This window comes from Quercus robur, chromosome 7, assembly GCF_932294415.1.
Source record: "Quercus robur chromosome 7, dhQueRobu3.1, whole genome shotgun sequence".
NCBI lineage: Eukaryota > Viridiplantae > Streptophyta > Magnoliopsida > Fagales > Fagaceae > Quercus > Quercus robur.
In genome coordinates this window covers 27,995,717-28,016,392 of record NC_065540.1, presented here as the reverse complement: position 1 = coordinate 28,016,392, position 20,676 = coordinate 27,995,717, and the positions used below count along the sequence as shown (strand labels likewise).

General features: G+C 38.4%; 1 protein-coding gene across 1 annotated transcript; it reads left to right on the top strand.

The window, feature by feature from the left end:
* The first annotated feature begins 1,369 nt into the window (after positions 1-1,369).
* LOC126691236 (uncharacterized) lies at positions 1,370-1,960 on the top strand. Its single transcript, XM_050386296.1, has 2 exons — positions 1,370-1,594; positions 1,643-1,960. The coding sequence occupies exons 1-2, from the start codon at positions 1,370-1,372 to the stop codon at positions 1,958-1,960; spliced, it is 543 nt and encodes a 180-aa protein (XP_050242253.1).
* The last annotated feature ends 18,716 nt before the right edge of the window (positions 1,961-20,676 follow it).

The window sequence follows — 20,676 nt, the reverse complement described above, 5'->3', positions numbered from 1 at the left end:
AGGGCAAAACCGGGAGAGTCTATTGGTTCCCAACGTCAAGATCAATTCCTCAACCTTGAGTGAAGAAGGGACTGCGAGATTAGTGTGCACACCATGCATACTAGTAGAAGCTAGTCTTAAGGCAGGAGTTACATCTCTCATAAGGAGAATACCAGAAGCATACAATTGGAGATTGACCTTCTTCACAGGAGGCTACGCCACGAGCAATAGAGAAGGACTTCTTCAGGTTTTGACCCTTCTTCTGATGATAATGGAGATGGTAGCTACAGACCTAGGTCCAGGACTCCTCCCAGTGAGTCTTTTTCATATGATAAGGATGGCCATTACAAGCGAAGGAGTAAGAGTCCATCTTGCAAAGGTCTGGGCAATGATACTATGAGCAGACCTCTTAACCAAATCTCCAAATCACCGTTTACGTAGAGAATTGAAGGGGGAAAGCTTTCTCGGTGGTTTACTCAACCAACATTCACTATGTATAATGGCAGAACAGACCCTGTGGAGCACATCAGCCACTTTAACAAGAGAATGGCCATTCACTCCCGGAATGAAGCCTTGATGTGCAAGGCGTTTTCATCCAGTTTGGGGCCCGTGGCAATGAGATGGTTTGACAGCCTGGGAGAAGGTTCTATTAGCTCCTTCAATGAACTTACTAGGGCATTTAGGGCTCATTTTATGACTTACAGTAGGGTTCCTCGGCCCTTGGACTCCTTACTGTCCATGGCCATACGAAAGAGGAGACCCTAAAAATGTATTCTGACCGGTATTGGGAGATGTTCAACGAGATAGATGGAAACTTTGATGACATGGCTATAAGGACTTTCAGGGTCAGCTTGCCCGCCAAGCATGATCTGAGAAAGTCGTTAACCAGGAGACTGGTTAGGAGTGTGCGTTAGCTCATGAATCGTATTGATGAATATAAGCGGGTCAAGGAAGACTAGCAACAGGGAAAGGGGAAAGCTAAGGTGGTCCCTCAGGATAGAATGGATTTCAGGTCGGATAGGTACAATAACAACCGACCTCGGAGAGATTTTACAGGGCATTTTGGACCTACTACTACTCAGATAGTCAATACTGTGTTCCAAGAGCCAGTACACCAAATCTTGGAAAAATTAAGAATGAGCCATACTTTCAATGGCCAAACAAAATGGGAGGAGACACCACGAAGCACAACGAAAGCCTTCATTGCCAGTATCACCAAGAGCGGGGGCACACTACTGAAGATTGCAGAACGTTGTGGAGCCATTTGGAGCAATTGGCTAAAATTGGGAAGTTAAAGCAATTTTCTACATCAGCCCAATGAGCAAGGCAGCCAGGTCGGGTTGAGAGTACAAACAGATGCTTCTTCAAAAGCCCCGCTGGGACGATCAGCATGATCCTTACTGCTCCTGGAAGGACTGGCTCCTTTCCATCCACGGTGATGTCCATAGAGCGGCCATTGGCTGAGGACTTGGTTCCTGATCCCAAGAGGAGTAAGGCGGAGGTTCGACCAGCCTTGAGCTTTTCCGACGAGGATAAAGTTGGAACCTCACAACCATATGATGATGCCCTAGTGGTTACCCTGAGAATTAGGGAATACGATGTGAAGAGGGTGCAGGTAAATCAGGGTAGCAATGTAGAAATCATGTACCCTGATTTATACTAGGGGCTTAAATTGAGACCGGAGGACTTAACCTCCTACAACTCCCCTTTGGTGGGTTTTGACAGGAAGACCGTTTTTCCAAAGGGTCAAGTTAGACTACTTGTGCAGGCTTTATTAGAAGTGGTGGAGGTGGATTTCATTGTGGTGGATGCGTATTCCCCTTACACTGCCATTGTGGCAAGGCCCTGGCTTCATGCCATGGGGGCCGTTTCTTCCTCTTTCCATTTGAAGGTGAAGTATCCATCTAGAGGCCAGGTCGAGGAGCTGGTGGGGAGCCAGTCTATAGCCAGGCAGTGCTTAGTGGCTGCAATCAGACATTAGACTAGGGGTGAGTCCTTAGCCTCTGCCGAGTGGGATTTATAGCAATCAAAGGTGCCAGTGGAGGGGGCAAAGTGCGAGCTACTAGAAAAAGTTGTTATTAGCAATGATGAGGAGAAGTTCTTTCAGGTCGGAGTTTAGCTGCCCCCACAGGAGCTGATAGATTTTCTTATAAAAAATATTGATGTATTCACATGGAGCGCTTATGAGGCCCTTGGGGTGGATCCAGACTTCATTTGTTACCATTTAAATGTCAATCCATCTATTGTCCCCAGAAGGCAACCACCTCGGTGCTCATCCAAGGAACATTCTGATGCTGTCAAGGATGAAGTGCTCAAATTTAAGCGGGCTAGGGCCATAAAGGAGGTGTTTTACCCCAAGTGATTAGTCAACACGGTGATGGTGAAGAAGAAAAGTGGGAAATGGCTGATGTGTGTGGACTTCACGGATTTAAATAAGGCTTGCCCAAAGGATCCTTTTCCCCTGCCTCGGATAGATTAGTTAGTGGATGCAACCACGGGCCATCCTCGGATGAGCTTCTTGGATACTTTCAAGGGATATCACTAGATACCGTTAACTCTGGGCGATCAGGAGAAGACTTCTTTCATTACGCCCACGAGGAACTATCATTACAAAGTGATGCCCTTTGGGCTAAAGAATGCGGGTCTACTTATCAAAGAATGATGACCAAGATGTTCGAACCGCAACTGGGCAAAAATATTGAGGTCTATATGATATGATGGTAAAGAGTAAGGTGGAGTCCAAGCACATAAATGACCTTGCAAATATTTTCAGAATACTGAGGAAACACAAACTGCATCTTAATGCTTTTAAGTGTTCTTTCAACATCGATTCTGGAAAATTTCTAGGCTATATGGTCACCCATCGCGGAATTAAGGTTGACCCCGATCAGGTTAGAGCAATCAAAAATCTGCAACCTCCTCAGAATCCCAAAGAAGTCCAGAGGTTAATAGGAATGGCTACCGCCTTGAATTGATTCATTTCTCGGACAGCAGACAGGTGCCGGCCTTTCTTCCAGTTGTTGCATAAATGGAAGGGATTTGAATGGATGGAGGAATGCTCCTTGGCCTTCCAACAATTGAAAGAATATTTTTCTCGGCCACCTATTATGTCCAAGCTCGAGGAAGAAGAGGAGGTTTTATTCGCTTACATTACTGTAGCCTCACATGCGATGAGTTTGGTACAAGTACGGGTTGATGGTGGGGTGCAGAGACCAGTTTATTATGTGAGCAAATAATTATATGAGGCAGAGATTCACTATTTACCATTGGAGAGGCCATCTTGGCAGTAGTGCATGCTACACAAAAACTCCCACATTACTTCCAGGCTCACACGATTGTGGTTCTAACCCAACTCCCTCTCCAACCACTGCTTTGGAAAGTTGATTACACAAGGAGGGTTGCACAATGGGCAATGATCCTAAGAGCGTTCAATATTAAATACATGCATCGCACCTCTATAAAAGGGCAGGTCCTTGCCGATTTGGTGGCTAAGTTTGCTGAGCTTTAGTTTGAAGAAAGCGGTGAAAGGTCGAGAATGGATGGAAAATCAGTTGGGATGATCTCCTTGCAGGAACCTCCATCTTGGAAGATGTATGTTGACAGCGCAGCAAATCAAAGGGGATCAAGAGTGGGGCTGGTTGTAATGTCTCCTAAAAGGATCATCATTGAGAAATCCTTAAGACTAGGCTCCTCGACCACGAACAATAAGGCTAAGTACGAGGCTTTGCTAGTGGGAATGGCCATGGTTCAAAAGATAGGAGGAAGAACAGTGGAGATGTTTCCAGATTCGAGATTAATTGTAGGCCAAGTAAAGGGAGAACTGGAAGCCAAGGATGTGAGAATGAAACTGTACCTGAGCCAGGCTAGGCACTTGCAATCAAGATTTGACTCTTTTTCCTTACATCAAATCCCTAAAAGCAAAAATACGCATGCTGACTCCTTTGCCACTCTTGCAACCTCCTTGGCATAGAGTCTACCTTGGGTTATCTTAGTCAAGGATCTATGTAAGCCTACTGAGACGAGGGAGGAAAAGGTCCAAATTCGTCAACTTAGGGTTGGTCCTAGTTGGATGAATCCTATTGTCCTATTCCTTAAGGATGACATCTTGCCCAAGGAGAAGGGAGAGGTTGACAAAGTGCAAAGGAAGGCTCATCAGTTTTAGTTGTCCGAGGACCAAAAGTTATACAAGCACTCTTTTTCTAGGACATATTTGCTATGCATCCATCCTAAAGCAGTGGATCCATTCCTAAAAGAGTTACACGAGGGGATTTGTCGAAGCCATACAGGAGGTAAATTCTCATTTCATCGGGCCCTTACTCAGGGATATTAGTGGCCCAATATGCAAAGGGAAACACAAGAATACGTGAAGAAGTGTGACCAATGTTAGAGATTCGCTCCCAACATTCATCAGCCCGGGGGCGTTCTTAATCCTCTGTCTAGTCCCTGGCCTTTTGCTTAGTGGGACCCTTCCCCAAAGTAGTAAGAAACAGAAGGTGGCTTTTGGTCGGCACTAATTACTTTACCAAGTGGGTTGAAACTAAGCCACTAGCGAACATTAGGGACATGGATGCCAAAAGGTTTGTGTGGAAGAACATTGTCACTCGGTTTGGGATTCCTTATACCCTCATCTCAAACAATGGACTTCAGTTTAATAGTAAAGCCTTCAGAAGGTACTGATATGAATTGGGTATCACTAATAGGTATTCCACTCCAGCTTATCCCCAGGGGAATGGACAAACCGAGACTGTCAATAAAGTCATAGTGAATGGATTTAAGAAGAGGTTGGATGATGCAAACGGCAGATAGGTGGATGAGATTCCACATGTTCTCTAGACATATCGGACTACCCCTCGTAGGTCAACGAGGGAGACACCATTTTCAATGACTTATGGGGCTGTGACTGTGATCCCTCTGGTGACTGGGTTCCTAACGATTAGGACTAGCTTATTCGCTCTAGATAGTAACAACCATCTACTATAGAAGAGCCTAGATCTAGTTGAAGAACGGAGAGAAAATGTCGTGGTTCAATTAGCATACTATCAGCAGAAGCTCAAACAGGGATATTATTAAGTGTAAAGTTAAGACCATTGGTCCCGGGGTACTTGGTATTGAGAAAGGTCATAGGTATTGCAAAAAACCCAACATGGGGGAAGTTAGGGCCCAATTGGGAAGGGCCATACAGTATCACCTCGGTAGTAGGCATAGGTGCATACTTCTTGGAAGATCTAGACGAAAAAGTTGTATCGTAACCCTGGAATGTAAATAACCTGTGAAGGTACTATTATTAATGAAGAACAGCTCTGCCATGTTTTCATTTATGACATTATGTGTTGCGTTAGTTACTGGTATGAATATTAAAACAAAACCTTGGTCATATCTGGTTCCTCGGACCAGGACCACATACCTTGGGTAAATTAATATTCCGGATTACTTATGTGGATATTAAACAGAACCTTAGTCATGCTTGGCTCATCGGACCACATACCTTGAGTAAATTAATACTCCTCATTATTTCTCTAAGTGTTAAACAGAACCTTGGTTATGCCTGGTTCCTCAGACCACATGCCTTGGGTAAATTAACACTCTCCATTATTTATTTAAGTGTTAAACAGAACCTTGGTTATGCCAGGCTCCTTAGAGCACATGCCTTGGGTAAATTAACACTCTCCATTATTTGTTTAAGTGTTAAACAAAACCTTGGTTATGTCTGGTTCCTTAGACCACATGCCTTGGGTAAATTAACACTCTTCATTATTTGTTTAAGTGTTAAACAAAACCTTAGTTATGCCTAGTTTCTCAAACCACATGCCTTGGGTAAATTAACACTCTCAATTATTTGTCTAAATGTTAAATAGAACCTTGGCTATGCCTAGTTCCTTAGATCACATGCCTTGGGTAAATTAACACTCTCTATTATTTGTTTAAGTGTTAAACAAAACCTTGGTTATGCCCGGTTCCTTAGACCACATGCCTTGAGTAAATTAACACTCTTCATTATTTGTTTAAGTGTTAAACAGAACCTTGGCTATACCTAGTTCCTTTCTTAGACCACATGCCTTAGATAAATTAACACTCTCCATTATTTGTTTAAGTGTTAAACAAAACCTTGGTTATACCTGATTCCTCAAACCACATGCCTTAGGTAAATTAACACTTTCAATTATTTGTTTAAATGTTAAACAGAACCTTGGCTATGCCTAGTTCCTTAGACCACATGCCTTGGGTAAATTAACACTCTCCATTATTTGTTTAAGTGTTAAACAGAACTTCGGCTATGCCTGGTTCCTCGGAACACAGGCCTTAGGTAAATTAACATTCTCCATTCTTTGTTTAAGTGTTAAATAGAACCTTGGTTATACTTGATTCCTCAGACCATATGCCTTGGGCAAATTAACACTCTCCATTATTTGTTTAAGTGTTAAACAGAATCCTGGTTATGTCTGGTTCCTCAGACCACCTTCCTTGAGTAAATTGACACTCTCCATTATTTGTGTGAATATTAAACAGAACCTTGATCATGCCTGACTCCTCAGACCACATACCTTAGGTAAATTAATATTCTTGGTTATTTATTTGAGTGTTAAATAGAACCTTGGTCATGCCTGGTTTCCAAGACCACATGCCTTTGGTAAATTAACACTCTCCCTTACTTGTGTGAATATTAAACAGAACCTTAATCATGTCTAACTCCTCAGACCGTATACCTTGAGTAAATTAATATTCTTAGTTATTTGTTTAAGTGTTGAACAGAACCTGGGCTATGTTTGGTTCCTCGGATCACACACCTTGGATAAATTAACACTTGTTTATCCATTTTCCTACTAAGTGTTTTGTTTATCTCTAAAGACTTAGACCTCCCTATTGATTACACAATTTTCAATACCAACACATAGTCATTTTTTCTCACTGTTTACATAGGTTTAATTTATTTAAACTAACAACATATTATTACTACTTACTTTTGTTAAAGTGTGGGTGTTCACCCTTTGAAGCACCATCAATCTAAAAGTCTCAGCAAAGGGCAAAACAATGATTAAAGCTAATTAGAGATAAATATTGCAAGAAAAATAAATATTCATAAAGCAAAAGTTGACATATTTTCATTGAACAAAAGAGAAGTACATTATGAACAATGGCAAACTGCCACAACAAAAGAAAAAGTTCAAAAAAAGAGAAAAAAAGTAAAATCCTAATCTAAGCCTTGGCAGGCAAAGGGTCTTCTTTATTGGATGGCTGGGGGACGTGCGGATCAGCAGCCTTAGGAGCGGTTTCCTTGGCCTTGGGAGCAACCTCTAGGCCCTAGGTATCTAGCTGAGTTTTGACTTCTTTGCCCTTTCCCTTATCCTCAGGCCGAGTTTTACCCAGGCCAGCTTCCTTCCCCTTGGCCACCTCACCCCCTCGGCCTTGGTCACCAGCCTTGCTAGGACCTTTGGGAGCCTCAGGAGGGGAGAGAGACCTAAGGGCTAGGAAGCTGCCCAAGCATAGTTGTTGCAATTGTAGAATCCGCTTCAGGGCCCAAAGGTGTTATAGGAATTTCTTGGAGGTCTTTAGGGTAGTAGATGTTTTCATCCCTCCTCAGATCCGAGGTTGTAGGAACTCTAGCCAGGTTCAGGGCCTTGGCCTACACCTCTTGGCAGTATTCCTCACAAACCCCAGCGAGCTCCTCTATCATACAAGTCTTAGTCTCCTGGACGCAAAGGTCATAAGACCTCTGCTTTGAAGCCTTCACCACTGCCTAAGCTACCCAAGCTGCCTCCTTGGCCTTCTCCAATTCTGCCTTCAGCTCCAGGACCTGCTATTTAGTCGTGGCCACCTCTATCTCAGCATAATGAAGCCTTTTACGCTGCTCCTCAGCTTGGTCCTGGGTGTTCTTTAGGCCAGCCTCAGCACTCTTCCACCCTCTTTCCTCAGCAATCAACTTCGCAGTAAGCTCTTGGCCCTTCTGCTCAGCTGCGCCCAAGGCCTTGTTGGTCTTAGCATGTAGGTTGGCCTCTACCCTAGCCTCATTCTGGGCATCCTTCACCCATTCCTCGACCATAAAAACCTCCTGAATGGCTTGCAAAAATTTAAATAAAAAAAAAATAATAATAAAATAAAATAAAATAAAAAAAACAACAACAACAACAACAACAATAACAACAATAAGAAAAGAATACTTTACTAGATAAGAAAAAATAACTTAGCATGAAATTAGGAAGGCATAACAAGAGGCTTACCAAGTCTAAGTCCCTCTTTAGGGACAAAAAAAAAAAAAAAAATCCTACTGCCTCATGGTCTACAGTGCTGCCATATCTTTTGGCAGCAGCAGAAGCTGCTTTAGGGCCTCGGCCAGATAGTGGGCATGCCCTTTCTGGAACTCCCTGATGGAGGAGCTCCGCAGTATGGCCGCCTCATCTAGCTCCAACTGAGGCTCCCACGAGGGGTTTTAGAGGCGCACCTCAACCACACTCCAATCCTCCTTGCTTTCAACGAAGGACGCCCGAGCAATCCCCTTGCCCTTGGCTATCTTTTTCTGCTTAAGAGGAGCTTCCTCCTTATGAGGGACCAACTCCCCCTCTTCTTCTACCTCTTTCTCCTACTTCCTCTTCTTCAAGCCCGCAGGAGCAAATAGGTTGACTGAAGGAGGAGAAAGGGGAAAAGGAAGGGAAGGCTGAGACCCTGAGGCGTCCTTAGGCCCCACCCCCCTGGCCTTAAGGAGCTCATGCAAGCCTTTCTTCTTATCATCTAATGGCATCCCGTCCTCCTCTTTCGAGTTGCTATCCACACGTGCAACAACAAGCCGAGGGGAACGAATGACAGACGATCTGTCGAGCTCACCCTCTAAGTCTGAGACTTGGATCAAGGGCTCTCTCGGTCCTTCCTTGTCTTCCTCTAGCTTAAATTGGTCTATCTTAGTCTCAAATGACAGGCAGCTCAACTAGCACAATATCTTCTCGGGCTAAAAAATCGGGCACCGAGATGTCTATCCGGGCTAGCTGAGGATCGCTTGCTTTTATCCCGTGGCCCACATCCTGAAACTTGTTCGACAAGAGCTCGAAGTCGAGGATGAAGTGGACAGCTCTCAATTGCCTATCTTTGCTCACAAACACTTCAAATCTCAGCACCTTGTTAAGGTCCGAGACATTGACAAGATTAAGGTTGGGAGCTACATGTCTTTTATCTGCAAAAATATTTAAGAAGCAAAACCACGGTTAGAATAATGAAGCCTCCATCATAAATAAACAAAATACTAAAGGAAATGAGAAAGCAACAAAACTACAGAGCTAATGCCCATGTTAAAATAAAAAATAAATAAATAATAAATAAATAAAACCTAAACCTAAGGTACTCCACCTAGCTCTCCCTCCCGAACTAGGCAGTGAAGAACGTCTTGTCATTCACCTGAGACTATTAGAAAGTCATACTTCATGCCCTTGTTGGATTTAGGGAGGCATAAGATGAGCCTGACAACAGAGGATCTAGACTTAAGGTAATACCCTGAGTCTATGAGCAGGTGACACTTGTACATCCAATCGACGTCGTGCCAGGTGAGGTTTAGCCTCATTTGCTCGTTGAAAGTGTCCACACTACCCAAGCCTTAAACAGGTTAGGCGCGCATTGATAGGGGCATAGCCTATGGGCGATCAGATAGTTCTTAGTTACTCTACCTATAGGAAGCCTCATTCCCCCTTCTATGAAGGCAATCATGGGAATGATGACCTCCCCTTCCCCTCTATGGGTAAGCCACTGACCTGGAGCACAGTATCGCAGGGAAACTCCTTGGGGAATGTGGTACCTAGATCTAAATCCCTTCATTCCAGTGGGAGAATCTATGAGGTGAGCAAATCTACCCATCTAAGCAAACTAAAGGGAAGTGAAGGAAATAATTTTGAAAAATGAGTAAAGGGTAGAAGGCCGAGGAGACTGGCTGAGAATAAAAGAGCTTAGGAATGTGAAAACTTATGAAAATAAGGACGAGGGTTACTTTAGGGGCTTCTCGAAGGTCTGAAGATTTAGGAAGTCTAGAAAGCTTGAGAATTTGGGAAGTCTTGGGAGTTTGAAGATTTGTAAAGTAGGAGAAAATGAACCCCCCAGGCGCCTTATATAGGAGGCGGAATTGGGTGGGAGTTATCCCACCCAAAATTTGAGGAGAAATGCTAGCCGTAGGATCTCCATCTCACCGTAGGACGTGGGGAACAAAGCATCGCCTAGAGCATTTAATGAGACGTTGCATACTCTGAAGTGCCAGAACGATTGCAAGACATGCGAAGTGACACTTTCACGTGTAGAAGTCAAAGAAGCATGTGGAATTAATTATCCAATGTCAAAACCCCGCTTTTCTCCTCAAATAAAAGGACCCAAAAAAAAAAAAAAAAAAGCCAAAGTTTTGTGAGGCTATTGTGGGGTACAAGAATTTAAAAAGGTATTTGCCACGTGTCATACCCTGAGGGGGCCACCATCGCGCTAAGGAGGTCACACGCTCGGACAATAAGGCCACGTCAATGGCATGTTACCAGAAGAGATCATACTGTAGAGAGAGTTTCGGGAAGGGGGTTAGCCCTGACATGACTGAAGGGATGATGGCTACCACCATATTTAATGCATCCCACCGAACCTCCTGGCTGCATTTATGTGGAGAAGACCCCTGAACAGTACTGCCTAACTCACAAGGGGCTTGGGAAGGTGTCTGATGGGACAAACACTCAAGTAGTGGCTTGGACGATCAACAAATGGAGGGCCAAGATCATCTAAATAGAGCTATATAACGTAAAAGACCCTCCAAGGAGAGGGGATCGGAAAAATCTGTAGAGAATACACTGTAACAACAAGAACTAAAATTGTATCCAAGTCCAAAAAAACTATATTCAAGAATATTCTCCTTGGACTTCGCCGAGGAAGGTTTTCCTTGCTTAGACCTTCAGTTCTTGCTGGCAACATCAAAAAGCCCAATTTTCATTGGCAACATCAAAAGCCCAGTTCTTGCTGGCAACATCAGAAACTCAATTCTTATTGGCAACATCAAAAGCCCAATTCTTGCTAGCAACATCAAAAAACTCAATTCTTATTGGCAACATCAAAAGCCTAATTCTCATTGGCAACATCAAAAGCCTAATTCTCATTGGCAACATCAAAAACTCAATTTACATTGGCAATATCAAAAGCTCAATTCTTATTGGCAACATTAAAAGCCCAGTTTTCGCTGACAACATCGAAAACCCAATTCTCATTGGTAAGAGTTCTCGCTGGTAACATCAAAAAGCCCAATTCTTATTGGCAACATCAAAAGCTCAATTCTCATTAATAATATCAAAACCCAATTCTCATTGACAACATCAAAAACCTAATTTACATTAGCAATATCAAAAGCCCAATTTTCATTGACAACATCAAAAGCCCAATTCTCATTGGTAATATCAAAGTCCAATTCTAATTAACAATATCAAAAGCCCAATTTACGATCACACTTTTAAAAGCCCAAGCTACTTACTTGGCACTATTTTATCAAAAGTCCAAGGTTATTAGTACTTGGCAAAGTACTATATTATAATTATTTCACTTAAAAACTCATAGATTATCACATTATTTCACCTATCATAAATATTTATTAAAGCTCATAGATTTATTTTATTTCTACTAACAACTAAAGCCCATGTGGAATAAAAAATCCATGGCAATATATGGTAGCTTTTTCCATTTTGTAGGGCTTACAATAAGAAAGCAAAAGGATAGGCCCAAGTGGAGAAAACCACCAAGTCAGAGGCCCACCAAAGTACTCAACCCTCATGGCCAAGCCCAACATGAAGTCTCAGCCCAAACAGCTCATGTGTGTAAACTAATCCAATTGGAAAACTCCATTCAGTTCTGCCTTCCTCTGGAGGTCACCTCAAGAAGCAAGTAAGCTCTCAAACCAAATTAGGAGCTGGCCACCTATCCCAGCAACCTCTCTATCACTGCCAATCATAATCTAAACAACACTAAAAGCTAGGCTGACACCTAAAAGCTAATGGGCAATAAATACCCTTAATCTCCAAGTTTTTGTCACAACTCAAGGAAGCCATAACCAAGACCTCCAAGCTCATGAAATCCTAAACTAAATAGTTTATTTTATTACTAAAAATGTATGTTATTGATTCATGAACCAAGCCCATAAATCCTAAAGGGGAAAAATTGGGAACATGTGGTTTGGAGGGCATAAAAGAATCTCCAACAGAACCCTCTGAAGTGGACTTAAATTTTGACACTTTGTTTGGGGTGTTGAATCCTACTTCCTAGGGTCCAAATCCTAGTTGTAACACTAGGATTCCTCCTTAATACCTGCCTTTATCCTATTAGTTGAACACAATCTTAGAATTCTTAGCATTTAATGCAAAATTACCCCAAATACTCACCATGTGTCATATTACCTAAAAAAGCAAAGTAGCCCTAAAAGCAAACCTCTCATTTATGGCCAAATCCTAGGATAATTAAGTATGCTATTCTGCCCCTGATCAGTCCTACGTTTTTGGACTTTTGTTAATTAATACCTCCCTAAACACCACTATAAAAGGGTAAGCACACCAGCCCACAAAACACACACTAACCCCTCTGAAATTTCTGATTTTCTTGTCACTTTGCTTGTGGTTTAGCTCTCCCCAAGCTCATAAATCATTCCCCTTAGCCCACACTCACTTAGTTTCAAACATTCCCTTTCTTTTTCTACATATTCACAGCCCATAAATGCTTCCTAATCAATCATAAACAACTCTTTATCCATTAAAGCCTTAGCCTCAGCATTAACTCCATCACACCACCACAAGCTTAAATGCCCACTCACTAAAAATAGCCTACACTACCCCATTCATGCCCTACATATATATATTCTCCAAGAATCTTAGTTCAACATTTGTTGCACTGAGCTAGAATCTCTCTCTCCCTTCATTTCATCCTATTTTTTCCTCTTTTATTTGTAATTATGAAGCCTTTAATCCTTGTTTATTGTTATTATGATGAAAGCCATAATGTTTTGGATACTATGGAAGTTTTCCCTTATGTTGACTTAATAATAATAAGGAAAACATATGATTTTTACCATGTAAGTGTTGGAAAAATACATGTTTGTATCGCATACAAAAACATACGCAACGGAAAAATAACGAATCTACTTCATTCGCAATTGATAACATGTACTATGTAAATTTCAGAATATAAGAACAAGAGAGTGTACCTTGGTGCGGTTGAATTCAAAACCAAAGATTAGAAGTACTTGGGAACACTTTTAATCTTCACTCCAATTCCACTTGTTCCCAAGAAGTGTGGTCTCTCAATCAGTTTATATGTGTGTGTTTAGGGGAGAATAAAAGAGTGGCTTACACTCACATACACACGATTCATTCTATTACAAAATTCTATATGTTTCTCTCTTTATAACTAATTATCTAATTAGGCTAGCCTTTTGGGCCATTCCAATTGGGTTTTAGTATGTGGTTTGGAGTGGGACCAATAGGGAACAAATAAGATATTAGCTTCAATATGTTTTGGACTTTTCTGTCAACTCTTGACAAGCCCAAAATTACTATTAATTATATTTAATACCACTATATAAATATAATATATAAATATAATTGCACTTTAGGCTTTATTAATAAATTGTATCTCAAGACTTTATTATACATTCAACCTCTTCATAAAATATTCGTAATAATATAAAGTTATGAATGTAGACTGCTACTTTGAAGATTACTACATCTTAATCTTTAAGTACTCAGTTTAATCTTTTAAGTACTCAGTTTAATCTTTTAAGTTATTTATCATATATTTATGAAATCCAATTTCATAAATATATACTTTAATAACTTCTTACTAGAGTGGTTAGGCCTAACACTCTGAATAACCAAATTCATTAAACTTATTTCAAGATAATATTTTATATCTCCGTTAAGAGATTAAGAATTCCATCTCGAGAATATATGTTCCATTAACACTAAATGTGACTGCCCAACATATTGAGGTTTTGATCTTAATTTTAGATCTCACTCTTGATATATCAAAGCAACCTACACTTCATGATCAAGTCCATTATTCTCTCAGGATTAAGAGTTCAAGTAAATAGAAGTTGTGAGATTTATTATTCATTTAACAGTCATTAGGAGAATAATAAATCTTATGGCAATTCAGTTCAATATGTCTTAGCTCTTAAAACATATCAACTAAAAATCTCCACTTCCATGATCAAGACAAATCATATTAGTTGATATGTTATAGTTTTCGCAAATAAAATGCCAAATTTCATCATCGATTATGAACTAAAATTCTGAGTTTACAAAGAACTTGTGACTTATATCTTCTGTGACTAAATCACTTAAATCACATACTATGCATCTCATGAATTATATGATAATGTCCAAAAATTCATGTTACCATTATTTTAGATAATAATAAAACAATTTTATTAATTACAATATTAAGTCATACATAATGTCATACATAGCATCATACAATAGGATTTAAGGGCACTAATCCTAACAGTAAACACAGTTATTAACCTGTCAGATGTCTACCGCTGGAGGTCTGTCATATTCACTGCTGAACCATTTTTTCTCTTGTGTACTTGTTATAACAGGCCCACTTTTATATTAACCAACTATGGAATAAATGCATAATTTTTACTATGAAAATACATTTATTAATTTTCCAAACATTTGCTGCTAGACATTTTTCTTATTTACTGCTAGACTGTTATTTAAGCACTCATTGTGGTGGGCCATCCTTTGTGCTAGCTTATCTTTGCAGGAGGTATTTTGGGACCTTATTATAATATTTGTTGGATGCAACCTGGACTTTGAGCAAAATGGGCCTTTTACACTTCACTGATAGCCTTTGGGTCATATTCCAAGCCTAAAGCCAAGTCTTGGTCTTGAATCCCCTAACATCATATGGGCGACGAAAAAACGCCCCCAACAATGTTCTATCGAGTACAGGTACAATTCTAGTCACCCGATCCAATCGAGTCGTGTATGGTCAAGCCCAAACCCAATCCGACTTGACCCTTAGACAACCCTAGACTTAATTTTCCAACATTTCCAATTATCAACTATTCGAAACATTTTTTTTTTCCCTTCACTATAGCATCTTGGCAATATCTCTAAAGTGTTACAAAAGCCTTAGAAACTCTAGCAAGTAGCAACAAACATCATCATGTATCTCACAAAAACTTTAAACACCTCATCAGTTTTTACACAAATATTTTTGTTTAATACATTCAATAGATGCCATAATAAGCTTTCTTGTGTTTAGAAGCACAAATAGAAAGTCCTTTTTCTCCCTTATTAAATCACTTAAAATTTACCCACTTTTTTGTTTATTGTAAATCATAAATCTCTATTGTTGGTTGGAAATCCCATTTCTTTAAATTTTTGCAAGTTTGTTGACACAAGCACCTTTCCAAGACTCGCTATTAGTCTTCTTCACTTTTAATGTGGAGGCGAGTAGTTGGCTCAACTTACCCAACTTGAACTGGGTCCAAAAGTTAAGCTAATCAAAGTTGAAAATGCCCTAAATTGAAATTCCCATGGTATAAAAGTTGGTTTTAACCTTGAAGAACAAAATTAGAGTTCTAGGTTGCACCCCAAAATTTGAGACCTTTATTCCAAGGATATATGCACAACCTAAGAGGCTTAAAAATGATTTTATACGTATTTCATATCAAAACATCAAAGACTAGTTATATTTTAGGAAATTAAGTACCTAATCAAGTATCAACTTATGCTAGCAACCTGATAGCTTCGATGTCTTAGAAAAATTTTCAAGCTTCGAAACCACATACAACTATCAAATCCACTAGGTTGGCAAGTATAACCTTCAAGATGGCACCCATTAGAGTGTTAGTGTGTTACACATTAACTCTATTTGTGTGATGATTGATATGGAAAATAAAGAAAGTTTACAATGCCATAATTTTTTTTTTTTTAGCATTACATCCAAACAATAAAAATTGTGATTGATGGGATTTAAAATAGACATGGAAAAATTGGATTTGATTTGAACTCGAAATTTTTACTCAAATTTAAAAACTTCTTTAAAAAAAATGTTTCGTTTAAGACACCGCACAATACACTAGCCAGGGCATGGGAAAGTGTCGATGTGGCTGGAACTGGACCTTACACGTGGAGTGACTATGAGCAAAGGAGAGGAAACGTTGGCTACAAGATATTATCCTTGGCCCATGCCAAAGACGTGACTGCCTTGAGAAGGAAGTAAGATATGCATTTGACGAGAGTATTCAAGCATTCACAAAAAGGGAGATAGTGACCTCCTAAGGTCAGCTACTATAAAAACACCCCTTATTGGCTGAGTGTGTGTTGGACCACTTCAGGGGCACGTGTATCATCTTTAGCACCTCTAATATCCCTCTCATTGGTAAAGAATTGTTCCCCATGAAGTGGCAAAGTCACCTACCTCAATGCCACATACCTGATGTTGGCATTCTCTCTCCTCCAACCACCAAATAGTACCTTAGCTGTAGTAAGATTTAAAATAAGGAAATGATGACTTAACACCTGTCTTTGTACTCAGCCATATTCCTCAATCTACAAGAGGAACATGCAGCTGGACTATTAGGGCAAGAACCTAAGTAAATCTTTTGAGAAAAGAGTAGAAAGTTGATAAGTAAGGTAGAAAACAAGGTCTCTCTTTTGAGGAAGAACATCCTTATTGTACAAGAGATACCCCTTTTCCCCACATAATACAAGCTGAACAGAGCAAAGATGATTCTCTCTTGCTTAAACTGTGATTTTTCATCCCTTTCTTAGGGTTTTCCATGTACATCCTTTGTCTATTTTACATTCTTGCAAACACTTTCTTTTTCTCTAGACATTATGATGTCAAAGCTTGCATCTTTTTCACTCATGAGTTTTTTCATCAAGATGTACTGTTAGATAGCTTATCTACTCTCTCATATAAGCTCAAATCTAACTTGCACATACAGACACTCTTAAGTATTGTTTGTTTTGCTAACATTAATGCTTATGGTTTGTATTGTTCCTAGACACACAGCCACAACTTGGTTGTTTACATGTCTCAGGTGTTTGATATACACTTTTTTTTTCTAAAAAAATTTTCTACCTAATTTAGTAATTATGTTGAGCCTAACAAAATTTATGGTGGTCACAAATTTTTTTAAAGGTAAAAAAATCATAACATTTTTAAAATTTACATATAATAATAATTGTTTTCTAGGTCAAGGTGACCACCTTGGCTTCAATGTAGAGTCGTCATTGCTTATGCACAATTCATAATGCTTTACTTACACACCCACTTTCAAAATGTTCTCTTAATCATAATAATTTCTGGTTTATGGCTTTTTGCCCACACTTCAAATCATTCAATTCGTTAGTCATGAAACAATAACAATTCTTTTATTTTATTATTGGTAAGTTATACACCCACCTGATCACAATACTTGATTACAATAATTTGTTCACATCAAATAATTTATTGCAAAACTTATCAAAAATTTCATGTGAAAAAATACGGGTAGACCAAAACTTGGCCCGACCTTATTTCTAACCCATTTAAGATGACTCCTTTTTTTTTTTTTTACTTTGACCCGATTAACCCAACTCATTTTTCATATCTAACTTAAAATGATGCAGAAGTAAATCCCATCATTTGTAAAATCTGCACAATTAATAATCTATTTCATCCAAACACACAATTAGAGTACTGAATTTTTTTTTTTTTTTTTTTAAGTTTTCAAAATTTATTATTGAGTGGATAAGAAATACTATTAATTACAACGAATAATACATAATTTATTTAACAAGAAATAGACTTTCGTTTCACATCTATAAAACTCCAAAAAAAAAAAAAAAAACTTTACTTCTACACAAACCAAAAGTCAAATAGGTAATAAAATCTTAATAGGAGATAAATTCCATCAACCCATTTTTCAATTTGATTATAATTGTTTTGGCAAACCCATTATTGGACCATTAATTAACAAACTTAATGAGTCAATCCAGACCATGATAGAACATGCTTATTAAAATCAAACAACTAAATGAGTTTAACTTTTGTCTCTCTGTTTAATTAGGAGAGAGAGAAGGTTTAGCTATGTGTTTCATATTATTATTATTATTATTATTTGAGAAAGTGTTTCAAATTAATTTGATTCATCGAAACTCGAAAGTGTTGTGGATAATAATACAAAATATGAAATGACTATAACTCAGCAATTAGTATGAATGGACTGTTATATAAAAATCTGAAAGCATAACAGTGCTTCTTCAAGAATTTAAAAAAAAAAAAAAAAAAAAAAAAACATAAAAGTCAAATGATTTAACAGTTTTGGTCAAAATTCAATTTAGTCTCTCGACTTTTATTTTAATTGCCAAATTAGTCCTAAAAAATTAAAATTTATCTATTTAGTACCCCCCACTTTATCAAAATACATCAAATTGGTCCTTCTATAAAATTTGTTAAGAAATATAACCATTTAATCCTTTTTTAAAATAATATTCATCAAACAACAGGATATATTAAATGACCTATCATGTGAATGATTTCAGTTAAATTTTTAATAAACAAAGAATAACCAAATTGATTCATTTTTACAAAGTGACAAACTATTTTTTTTTTTTAAAGTAAAATTGAGGTACTAATTTGATTATTGAAGTAAGAATCGAGAGAATGAATTGGATTTTATTTTAAAATATATAATTCAATTAATATAGCCAATATTCAATAACAGCTACAAAAAAAAAAAAAAAAAAAAAAAAAAAAAAAAAGAAAGAGAGAGAGAAGCTAGGAAGAGATTCACCATATATTTTTGGTTTCATGGAAAGAGAAAGAAAAATGAAGAATGCAAAGATGCACTCGAGCAAACTACGATAGATGTTTTAGGGGCTGTTTGGGTTTATGATTTCCATAACTCATAACTCAAAAATGGTGGAACCCATAGCTAAGAAGTCTGTTTGGTTTTTGTTTTCAGTTGTTTCTAGTTTTTGTTTCCATCACTCAATTCTCTGATTTTTGAGTGATGAGCTATGGAAACTGAAAACACATTTTAAGTATTTTCAGTTTTCATAATTCTGTTTTCAATAACATTTCCGTAATTAAAACTACATACTGGGTCCCACTGGTCTTGTCATGTCAACTTTCCCTTCTCTCTCCCACCAGTCACTCTCTCTTTCTTTTCTTTTTCTTTTTTTCTTTCTCTCTTCTTCTTTATCTGTACTTCTTCAGAGCAAAAAGCTCATACTCACCGATATATTGACGAGAAAAGCCGAGAGATCATCGGCGTCGATCTTCGATCACACGTTGAAAAGCTTCACCACGCGCTCGTTCTCCTCATCGTTGCTATCGTACTTTGTCTTCGATCTGGCCGGAGTGTCGAAATCGGCATCCACAGCAATGGCAAATCTCCGTTGGAAATGATTGGAAACGATTCGATCTAGAAGCTCATTCTTCGATTTGGAAGCTCTGGTGTCGGCGTTGGGAACAACTCCATTGGAAACGATTCTATTTGGGTCTTTTTATTTCTAGATAGGTTTTTATTTATTTATTTATTTGATGGTGTATGGAGTTTAGGAAACTGTGAATAGAGTTTTTGTGACTGTGGTGTATGGAGTCTTTGGTTAAACTGTGAATGGAGTTTTGTGTTAAACTATGATTGTGGTGGTGGCAAAATGAAATGAGCAGGGAAGAAAATGGTGGAAAATGAGGGTGAGGCGGGTAGGCTAACAGCAGTCTCTGACCAATTGCTCAGGTATGGGTCCCACAAAAAGTAAAAAAAATTGAGTGATGAAAACTGAAAATAGTGTCCGAACGGGTGGGGTGTAGAGAGTTGGGGTATTTTAAATGATGAGTGATGAGTGACAAAAATTGAATAAAAAGTGATGAGTGATAAAAATAAATAAATAAATAAATAAAATCCAAACAAGGCCTTAAGATTGCTCTTGGGACTTTCTTTCTTTGAGCCCTCAGCCCGCAAGTCATGAAAGGAACAACACTTCTGGACCCAACTAAACCCAACATCAAACTTTTCCCTTCTCAAAAGCACACGTCAATGTCATATTGTCCATTTGCGTTGAAAAACGTACGTCTACGATTTGCCACTCTCTTCAGATCACAAGGTCCATTTGTAAAATATTTTTTCACAACAATTTCATGGCAAAGTTTAGGTCACAAATTCCCTTCTGCGAAATTGTTTCTCTTTTTTAACATAAGAATTTATTTTTTATATTTTATATACTCATTTTTCAAAATTCTTTACATCAAATTATATTCATTTGACACTACATTTCACTAAAATATCAAATTTTCTTGTTTTTGTTTGTTTACATACAATAACTACCATTCCTTATATTTCTTTATTCTTAAGATACATAAAGAAAAAAATAAAAAACTAAATACAAAATAAATAATGCTAATATAAATTAACATGATTATCTTAATAAACTTATACATTTAAACAATTATATACTAACTGGTGTTGGTATTTTTAGGCAAAAATGTATAAAATTAACATATTTTTTCTATCATACACTTTGATGTAAGTGCTCTTATAACTTTCTTTTTTTGCATACTTATTAATTTTATTAATTGTAAAAGATTGATGTTGTGTCTCCAATTATTTTTATTAATAATTTAATGAAATACAAGACTTTTAAGTGTGTATTTAAACCCTGTTACGTATGGCTTGACTTGAAAAATACCACCCGATTTGAATGAGGTAATAGG